Here is a 10,804-nt window from a genome sequence, read left to right as displayed (position 1 = left end):
TGCTGTCTGCAGGCTAATCCTGTGGTGCCAAGCCCTACTGAGTATGGATGGACAGACGATGAAGGCAAGCTGGCTATTTACTGGATGCGCTCCCCACCTGCACCAGATGTGGTCTTGGAAATGCTAACATGCAAGTGTGTGCATTCAGGCAAAATGCCAAGCTGCATGTGCCTGTCAAATGGACTTCCATGCACAGACATGTGCAGGTTACAGACCTGCAGTAACCAAAAACAGCAGGATGGTCCAGAACTGGACTTTGAACTTGGGGAGTCAGATGATGAGAGAAACGAGCAGTTTGATGAATGACAGTGTGATGATTCTGATGGTATTACTGTGGTAGTAGTCTATTGATGCACAGGATGTTGATTCTGGACTTGGTTACCCAGAGCTTGATAACAATAATGTAACCATATTCACATATACCCATTACCCTACCCATTACCATTACATATACCCACTAATGATATGGGATTACATGTATCATTGAATAAGTATATGTAAATGTCAATGTCGTTTAAAACATTAAAATAGTTCATTACCTCACTATGGTATTCCTTTTTATCATGTATTTTGATTGTGTATTTAAACAAATGTATAGAGACCAGTTTGTGACCTAACTGGCTTTGGTCTAGTTCTCATTTCAGGCTCACAATCACCTCACACAATGAAATAGTATGGGTATATTATACATTTCCTGAATCTTTACAGTCCTGTGAGTATTCCAGTTTTTGTGTTTTGTGTCCCTGATATTCCTAGATGCCACAGGGCTAAAAGAAAGTATATAGTTTAGGCGAAAATTGCAGAAAGATGTGTGTTATTGACGGGTTGAAGAGCTCAAGTGACCTCTATATTTGTGAGAAATATCCACAACAGGGCTTGAATGAAAGCTAAGAAGGTCCCCTTTAAAATGATACCAAAGACAATATTATAGAACATTGAAAAATGTCCTGACCATGAGGCTAAACCAGGATATGCACCAGCGTCTAAAATGCAATTTAGTTTAGCGGGTGGTTAACTTCATGAGCTGATAACTGTGATACAGCTGCCACTCAGGAATGGTTATCATACCAAAATATCATCTACAGACATGGATCCTTTCAAAAATTATAAGTAAGTTTTGCCACCTTGAGTGTACCGAAATATCGTCTGGCCCATGGACTATCATGGCGGCTGAGAAGACCGAGGCAGAGGAGCTGAGACTGAAGGACCTGGAAGAGGGAGGGAAGAGAAGGCAAGAAGATGGCTGACGAAGAGGCCCTGAGGAAGATTCGCTGTGTAAAGGTGCAGGTCGACATCCTCAAGAAGCTTTCAATAGCGAAACAACAGGAGGATGCCTTGCTCTGGGAGATGGCTGTGACAGGCCAAGCATTTGAGGACATGCAGGAGCAAAACATCTGCCTGATGCAGTGGCTCAGGGAGAAGGACGAAGCCAACTTGAAACAGAGTGAAGAGGATTACCCTCTTGAATGCCAACCTAGGGTTTGTATTTATGGGAGGGGGTATTACGGCCCCAATGCCGTGTGTTGTCTATGTGATTACCCTCTCGTATACACAAACCTAGGGTTTGTACTTATGGGAGGGGGTGTTACGGCCCTAGTGCCGTGTCTGTAATTTTCCCTCTCCAGGTGATGCCCCGCCTCCTGTGGAGCTGCTAATTGAGCCCAGGTGACCCCAATTCCTCATCAACTGGGTATATAAGTTGGAGAGACACCCAACAGTGCCAGTGCGCCATTGTTGGTAGCAGTGTGTGGAGAGACGGCCATTGTTGCCAACGAGAGAGCAAGCTCTTGTCTATACTCCTTGAGAAGGAGGGTGAAGCTTATTAGTGTTCTTGTTTCTGTTTGATCTGAGTTTTTGTTAAAGCCTGGTTAGTTAAGAGCCAGCCTGTTTATTTTAGTTTTGACTAAAGGGTCTTTTTGTTAATCTGTTTTTACATCTGGTTCCGCCTCCCACCTTTCTTATTCCCCCGGGATACTTGTATTTTCTTTATTACCTCCCTTCATCCCCTGGACCTTTAATGGGCAACGTAACACCAGGGATTGATGTTCCTACAAAATGTTTGGTTGACAATAATACAATTGAAACCTTTAAGAAAACTAATGAGTTATCGCCATTCATGGCATCACAAACTGAGGAGCTTGTGAACAACTTGAAAATACAAAATACCTTTGACAATATTACAACTGTTAAAACAAACATAGAAAAACAAAAAGCTCCCTGCAGAAATGGAGTGGTTGTTAGGCATCTTAAGAGAGGGTGTCACCAGGCAGAATGACAGTGGAGAAAGACTGAACTTCAGGTTCACCATGAAATTTATAAAGAGAGACTGAATAAGTACAGCAAAGAAATTAAACAGGCCAGACAGTCTTTTTCTCTCTCTAAAATCATTAATATTAATAGTAAAGTGCTTTTCTCTACTATTGATCGACTTATTAATCCACCATCTCCAAACCCATCAGCGATGCTGTCCACTGAAAAATGTAAGCAATGTGCTACGTTCTTCAATAACAAAATTATTGCTATTGGAACATTAGTGCCACAAGATCCAGTAATGAACCTACTCGCCAGTTCTTCAGAAATATCACTAACTCCATGTCTCACTTTGACCCTCTAGACCTTGTGTGTGTCGTATATTTTGCTATTGCTCCGATTGTTACTTTTAATTAGTTTTACAACACTTTTTTTATTAACTCAATTTTAAACTTGTCTGTACTTTTATAAAAATTGCTTGTACTTTTATTTATCTTTTTATGCTTTTATAATTTTTTAGGGGTCCAAGCAGCGACGCTGGTGCAACCCTATTGTATTTGTTAGGATTATTTTTCTCTGCTAAAAGTGTGTGAGGCTCAGCAAACGTAAGTCCTAGACCAACCAACTTTGGTACGTGGATTCCTATGGCCCCCTACTACTCAGGCACCACAAATCACCTATGTCAGCCAGATGGTGGCGCTATAACAAAGGGTCATGCGTATAAGTCAGATCAACACAAAACTGCACAGACCTATGCATCTGAATGTGCTCTACAACTTTGTTATTGGGACCACATATGTCAGCCATATAGTTTGCCCGCCATTTTGACTTGTATTAGTTTGGGCGTGGTTTCTCAGCTAAAAGTGTCTGAGGCTCAGCAACCATCCTAGACCAACCAAATTTGGTAGGTGCATTCATACGGCCCCCACTACTCTGGCACTACAAATCACCCATGTCAGCCAGATGGTGGGGCTATAACAAAGGGTCATGCTTAAAAGGCCATGACTCCCACAGCATAAGTCAGATCAACACAAAACTTAATCGACCCATGCATCTCAATGTGCTCAACAACTTTACTATTGGGACCACCTATGTCAGTCATAGTTTGCCCTCTATTTTGACTTATTTGGTGTGGAAGCGCTGCAGCTCTACATACCACACGCCAGGACACCTGGGTTTAGCGACATACTTTTTATTTTTACTGCAGTCGGCTAGGACGCAAGAAATCAGACACCGTCTGGTCCAGTTTTGGAAACTCTGGCACATGTTTCTGAAGCAATGGAAGTGTTACATTTTGAAAAATTACGGTAATCATCTAGGACACAGGCGACCCAAGTAATCCGACATTGTCATATCTAGTTGGAAACTCGGGTAGGCTACTGTTTCAGAAGCAAGATTCTTCAATCTTTATTACATTACCAACAGCGTTTTAGTTTCATGTTGAAACGGTCTATTACAGGCTAGGTGTATAAAAGGCCCCTACGTATCATAGCGTTAATTATTTACGTTGGGTAACGGTATATGATCATGAGGACAAAACCATTCAAATTGCTCCATAGGGGGCGCAACAGTGCCAATGCTTGGCCCCTCCCAACGCCGCTTGCGGCTTTATTTCTTATTATTTTTGCCTGTAAAGTACGATGAACGACCTCTGCAATGACAAGGTGCTATACAAATAAACTTGCCTTGCCTACAGCCTAATATTTCCCCAGGGGGTAGGGGGTTGCTGGTTTTGCAGAGCAATGCTAAAGCCAGTGGCTTTTATATTTGGGGGGGGGGGTCAGCTGGCTCTCTCTGTATGGGACACAGACGGCACATAATTTGACTTTTACCTTAACCCAGGTTCATATCCTGCCCTAACATTCACATACATGTATAAATTCATACAATTGGGCCTTACACACCCACACACACCCACACAGACAGACACGTGCACGCATGCACGCACACATAGGTAGGTATATCCACAACATCAAATGAGTACCAACTCCCCTACCATCAATTAGTTTTATGTAAGGGGTATAGTGCAGTCAGCCCCTCTTTATGTATTATTTAATCTTTTGTTTTCTCTACAGGACGTGTACCTAGTCCCAAAGAAAGGCAACGATTCAGTACTATGTCGTACACTAACATGCAGTACACAACAACTCCACTTCAGATCCCCGCATAAACATGCACATTGGAGCTTCCAACACAAGAGGGTAGCATAGTGTTTTGGGATAAAAGACAACGTTCTGCGTTTGAACGAAAGTTAACTTAACGAAATGTCAGTCTCTGTAATAATCCATTTTCAGTTGTCTGCACACGTAAGAAAATAGACATCTATCGATGCTCAGCGGAAAAACGCGGCGGAGAGACGCGGCTGCTGTTCCATGTTGATGAAGATGCGGATGAATATGACAGAGGAATAAGCGATGTTGACGACGCTGATGATGATAATAATAATAATAATGGCGATCACAAATCGTGATTACTCTTCGTCGCCGAAACAGATTATTTTACAACACCCCCCTCCCTCTCGCCCCGTCATGATCTCAGCCAATCGCATTGGAGAAGAGGCGACATCTCCGCGGTGCTGGAAACCCTTTCCTCCGCCGCCAACACCAGCCAGCAGCTCATCGCACTGGCGGTGACTGGTGAGTGCAGTGTTGCGGATCCGACCAGCCACGCCGCTGTGCTCTTGATTATACATTTTCTTTTTATTTTCCTCCTTCTTCCCTCCTCTCCCTGTTTGGTATTCCTGAAGATTTCTCTTTGGAGGTGAATCGAAATCAGATTTTGAAGGATGTCTGTGGCCGGGCTGAAGAAACAGTTCCACAAAGCCAGTCAGGTACGGAGACGCCCGTTATCATTATCCAATAACAACAATCGTTTTCGGGTACACATATGTTTGTGGGTTTGTGGGTTTGGTCCCGAGAATGATCACGGACGAGCCAAGAAGCCCTGTAGGGGGGTGAGACATGGCTGTCATTTACGCTAACATCAGGGGCTCCTTTATCGTAAATTCATCTCCAACGAGGTTTGGCTACTTTCCATCCAACTGAGCCAAATCACACGAAGGCCTACTATGTTAGCATCTGGTGTAAAAACGTAGTGGGATCACTGTAAAAATTGTAGTAAAAAAATGAAGTTTTATCGTAAAATTGCTTTTAGTTTTTCCACACGGAAAGTCGAGTGAACAACGCCGAACGTAATCCGTTTTGCGCGCCCACGAGAGACTCGTTACAAAGGAAATGGGAGAAGACGTGTTGACTTAACGGTAATCATCCGCAGCTTCAGGGGCTTTCACAATATTTCACACTTCCCTGTTAAGGCGATTGAAAATGTGCAATACAGGTGAAGAGTAAACCCGCTGTAGGCCCTGATAAACCCAGCCTGGGTTGAAGTCCATCCTGCCGTGTACAGAGTCATGCGGCGTACTCCGTGTGGGCCTTTCTCCGTGTACTATATCCACATGATGCTGCCTGTTGTTGGTCTGTTTTGTGTTGAATATAGAAGAACATGTGAAAATAAACTGTCATTAAAGACTTGCGCCCTACTTGCCTTACCCTGTCCCCATATGGACGCGGCATAGTTTTCGGTAGCCTAGTGTTGTGCAAGTTACGTAAAGTTGACATTACTAATTGCAGTGACACTCCTATTTTATACTTTGGTGTTCTTTAGTTATTGCAGGCCTCATGCCTTTCTCACGGTCTGCACGATAAGAGATACCTACTGGTCACCCCAAGTATTTGAGCTGTTTATGACTTATCCCATAGCTCCATGTTCAACATATTGTCATTTGTTGCACTTGTCTTGCCATGAATGATTCAGTGGGTGTTGTTTCATTGAAATTCCCATACTGAGCGAGAAGAGTGACGTTGGCTGTGACCTTAAACTAGCTTCTGGGTGAATCATAGATAAGTGCAAACATTAGTGACCTTATCAAGCTGTGCACAGAATGCAGGTCTCTGTTCCACAAGTGGAGTAGAAATCATCATGGGCACCGAGAGTTTTGCTTGTGAATCTGAATGCCATTATCTGAATCTCACCAGCTGAATGTCGGTTATTATTCAGCTGGCTAACCTCCCCGTTCCATGGTACACAACCTAAATGTCAACATGCCACATCCTATGTGTGTGTGTGTGTGTGTGTGTGTGTGTGTGTGTGTGTGTGTGTGTGTGTGCGCGCGCGCGTGTGTGTGCGCGCGTGCATGCGCTTGCACATGTTCGCACCTGTCTTTATGAGAAAAATGTTGTGTTGCCTGAATACTGACTACATCTGCGTTGTGAATCTCATGCAGGCTTATACAAGTCAAGACACTTGCTGGTGCAGTTAATGCTGAAGTGAACAGCAACCTCTGTGTCACTTTCAAAGTTCGTTCAAGGCTGCAACATATGTGGACATCTGGTTTCATGGACCTCACAGTTTTGCAAGGCTTATTTCTTTTGAAGAGACATCAGAGGATGTTATATTCTCTTACCTTTATTTTCTTATAGACTCGCCTGTTCTTTTTTTCACAAAGGGTGAAGCTCAAATTGAAGCCTCTCAACAGTACTGTGTTTTACAAACACCCCTTTTTGTTTCGATTTTATTGTGTAATGATTCACATAGGAACTTGTGACCAAAGTGTGAAGTTTGCATACCTTCACTCAGTGGTGGGGGAAACACGCCTCAGCTGCCGGAAATGACAGCATAAAAAAAAAGTAATGATCAAAACACCATCGGGACTGTTTTCTTTTAAAACCCAGAGCAGCGCTGTGTTTAAAACAACACATTTTGGATTGTCTGTTGAGCCATATCAAAATTATGTTTCACTGTTACTGGTAAAAAGGCAAGTTGATACAGTGGAATATGACCCATGGCCTAGCTAGATGAGTAAATGTGTGTTTACTTAAACACTATCAGATGTCTTTTATAGTTTTAATTGTTGACAACTGGTCTACTTCTGTTAGACCCATGTGCATCTCTCTGACAAGGCCAAGGCATTGTATGTTCTCACACATCAACAGCATGTGCAGAGATCCCACATGTTATTTATATATTTCCCTTAAATATCACTTACGTATCCATGATTTCACAACAGCACTGTGGTGATTTCTAACATAGCTGTGTAAAGTCCAAAGTCATTGGGGGTGTGCAAGTTCAACCCATTGTTGGTGTGGAGATATATCTATGGCTCATACTCTTGACAAGCACACGTCATCAAAACAAATCGGACTGCTTAATAAATTGTAGCCACTGGCAAATCATTTCTCAGAATATGATTTGCATTATGTTTTTTTCTCACAGCATTTTAAGAATCAGTCTTGCAGTTGAAGCAATCTAGTTCTCTGCCTGTGATATACCGTTATGTGATGGATGAAGTAGCAGTTACATCTCTCCTTTGTGTTGAGCGTTTAATGTGGTATGATGTTTTGTGGTGATACAGAACTCGTTTATATCCTTCACTTAAAGAGATGCTGCATTCACATGGTATTTCTGAGTTTTGGTGCCAAATTACGCATGATGCATTTCTAGGGATTTGTGATGTATGGAGTTTCTTTGCATGAAAGCAGGTGGAATTGAGGTGATTATAAGATGGGGCTTGGATGTCAGGTCTGTTTCTGATTCAGTCCATTTTTCACTGCAGATGCAATTGGTTTGAGTGGCAAATCATTTCTCAGAATATGATTTGCATTATGTTTTTTTCTCACAGCATTTTAAGAATCAGTCTTGCAGTTGAAGCAATCTAGTTCTCTGCCTGTGATATACCGTTATGTGATGGATGAAGTAGCAGTTACATCTCTCCTTTGTGTTGAGCGTTTAATGTGGTATGATGTTTTGTGGTGATACAGAACTCGTTTATATCCTTCACTTAAAGAGATGCTGCATTCACATGGTATTTCTGAGTTTTGGTGCCAAATTACGCATGATGCATTTCTAGGGATTTGTGATGTATGGAGTTTCTTTGCATGAAAGCAGGTGGAATTGAGGTGATTATAAGATGGGGCTTGGATGTCAGGTCTGTTTCTGATTCAGTCCATTTTTCACTGCAGATGCAATTGGTTTGAGTTCATGCACTTTGATTTGCAATTGGTTTGAGTACATGATGAGTGTCAGGAGTGATTTGCAACAGAAGGGTACCAGCAAGAGTTAAAGGGAAGGTTTACAAGATGGTTGTGAGACCAGCTATGTTATATGGTTTGGAGACAGTGGCACTGATGAAATGACAGGAGGTGGAGCTGGAGGTGGCAGAGTTGAAGATGATAAGATTTTCATTGGGAGTGATGAAGATGGACAGGATTGGCAACGAGTATATTAGAGGGACAGCTCAGGTTGGACGGTTTGGAGACAAAGCAAGAGAGGCAAGATTGAGATGGTTTGGACATGTGTGGAGGAGAGATGCTGAGTATATTGGGAGAAGGATGCTGAATATGGAGGTGCCAGGGAAGAGGAAAAGAAGAAGGCCAAAGAAGAGGTTTATGGATTTGGTGAGGGAGGACATGCAGGTGGCTGGTGTGAAAGAGTAAGGTGCAGAGGACAGGAAGAAATGGAAACATGAGCCGCTGTGGCGACCCCTAATGGAAGCAACCGAAAGTAGTAGTAGTAGTAGGTTTGAGTACATGCACTGCAGCTGTGTGGCATCATCGTCATACAACACCTTGCTATGAGTTCCAGTTCAGCAGAATTGGTGAATACCATGTGACTTGAGTAGCTCTTTAAAGGATAACTCATGGTTTTTATATCCTGGGTCCTAATCAATGCATTTGCCATTGTGTATATCCGTTATATTTTACTCACCGGCACTGGAAATTTTGGATATGGGACCACCACTGGACACAGCCTTGCAGTGGTGTCTTATGGGACAACAGAACAGAGCGTTAGACATGTTTCGAAAGTCCAATTCAGCCCAGTTAATCTAAATGTCTTTATGCATGCACAATAATCCAGGTAAGGAAATCCCAGAAAGTTGAATGTGTTCATCTGCACACAACGTTTAGTGGGAGAAACGTTTCATCACTCATCTAAGTGACTTTGTCAGTCTCAGCTGACTGCAGTTAATATAAAGCACATATTCGGAAGTGAAATCAAAAGTCCAAGTTAAAACTTAGCACCCCAAATGTCAAATATTGTCAGTGGTCGATTGCATTGCTGAACTTCCTGGTTTGACCACTTTCCTACTGTAGGTAGTAGTAATAATCATTGAATAACAACCCAGCCAGGGTCAAAGAAAGTTGAATCAGCTCATCTGGACATAACGTTTATTGACAGAGTCAATAATCTGTCAATAAACACTGTGTCCAGATGAACTGATTCAACTTTCTTTGATTTTCTTACCTGGATTATAGAGCATGCATAAAGACGGTACTCAGCCAGGGCAATTGAGAGGTCATAGATAGTGGGAACTCAGTATATCTGAGGCATTAGAGATTTTTTGTCGTTGTTTAAAGGATAGATTTAAGGCCCATGTTCAGTTGCCCTGTAAGATGCCATTGTAAAGCTTTGTGCAGTGGTGGTCCTGTGTCCAAAATCTCCAAAATGAAATGCTGGTGAGTAAAACGATATCATAACCAAAATGCACGATGGCAAAATGTTTGAAAATAAAACCAAGGTTTTAAAATAATAGAAATTTTCTTTAACAAACAGTGTCAACATGCACCGAAATATATAGCCCTTGAAGTGAACTCAAACAAACTGCACATTAGAGCATTAAATCTCACATGCACACATGTACAGCCAGGGTCTACATCCCCATAAGAGAAGACCAGGGTGGGGTGTCCGGGTGGCATGGTGGTCTATTCCGTTGCCTACCTACACGAGGATCGCTGGTTCGAATCCCCGTGTTACCAAAGATTTGTTCGGGTGCCCCTACAGACACAATTGGCCGTGTCTGTGGGTAGGAAGCCGGATGTGGGTATGTGTCTTGGTCGTTGCATTAGTGCCTCCTCTGGTTGGGCGGGGCACCTGCTCAGGGGGGAGGGGGAACTGGGGGGAGTAGCATGGTCCTCCCATGCACTACATCCCCCTGGCGAAACTCTTCACTGTCAGGTGAAAAGAAGCGTCTGGCGACTCCACATGTATTGGAGGAGGCATGTGGTAGTCTGCAGCCCTCCGCGTATCTGCAGAGGGGGTGGAGCAGTGACTGTGACACCTCAGAAGAGTGGGGTAATTGGCCAGATACAATTGGGGAGAAAAAGGGAGACATTTTCAAAAAAAGAAAGAAAAGAAGACCAAGGTAACTGTGGTAGGGAGAAATCTCCAGATGAATGTAGCCAAGTGTCATCAGTCATTTTATCACATTAACAGTAGCAGTGAATCAACATAATCACCACGGCTTGAAATCAGCCATTAACCAAGTGCTTTTGCATTTCGACTGTCTGGCAAGTGTCACTTTGATAACTCTTGAGTTTATCAACAAAGGTTAGGGTGCAAAACATAGTGTATGTGTATGTGTGTGAGCGTGTATACACATCAGTGGTTTCATGTGCCCATGTGTCTTCATATCTTTTCTGTAGCTGTATGCTATTATTACAGCAGACGCAGACATGACAGTTAAGGGATGCAGCTGACACCAATGTGAACAGAGCCCATC

At 42.8% G+C, this 10,804-nt stretch overlaps 1 protein-coding gene across 2 annotated transcripts in view; it reads left to right on the top strand.

Moving 5' to 3' along the window:
• The first annotated feature begins 4,893 nt into the window (after positions 1-4,893).
• Positions 4,894-10,804, top strand: part of sh3gl3a (SH3-domain GRB2-like 3a) — a 63,207-nt gene continuing 57,296 nt past the window's right edge. For both annotated transcript variants that reach the window (XM_056278318.1, XM_056278317.1), the window contains exon 1: positions 4,894-5,080. In XM_056278318.1, the coding sequence (XP_056134293.1) occupies positions 5,036-5,080 (45 nt within the window). In that variant the 5' untranslated portion in view covers positions 4,894-5,035. The remainder of the gene's footprint in view (positions 5,081-10,804) is intronic.

The sequence above is a fragment of the Lampris incognitus genome, chromosome 4, assembly GCF_029633865.1.
Source record: "Lampris incognitus isolate fLamInc1 chromosome 4, fLamInc1.hap2, whole genome shotgun sequence".
Lineage (NCBI taxonomy): Eukaryota > Metazoa > Chordata > Actinopteri > Lampriformes > Lampridae > Lampris > Lampris incognitus.
This window is presented reverse-complemented; position numbering and strand designations above follow the sequence as displayed.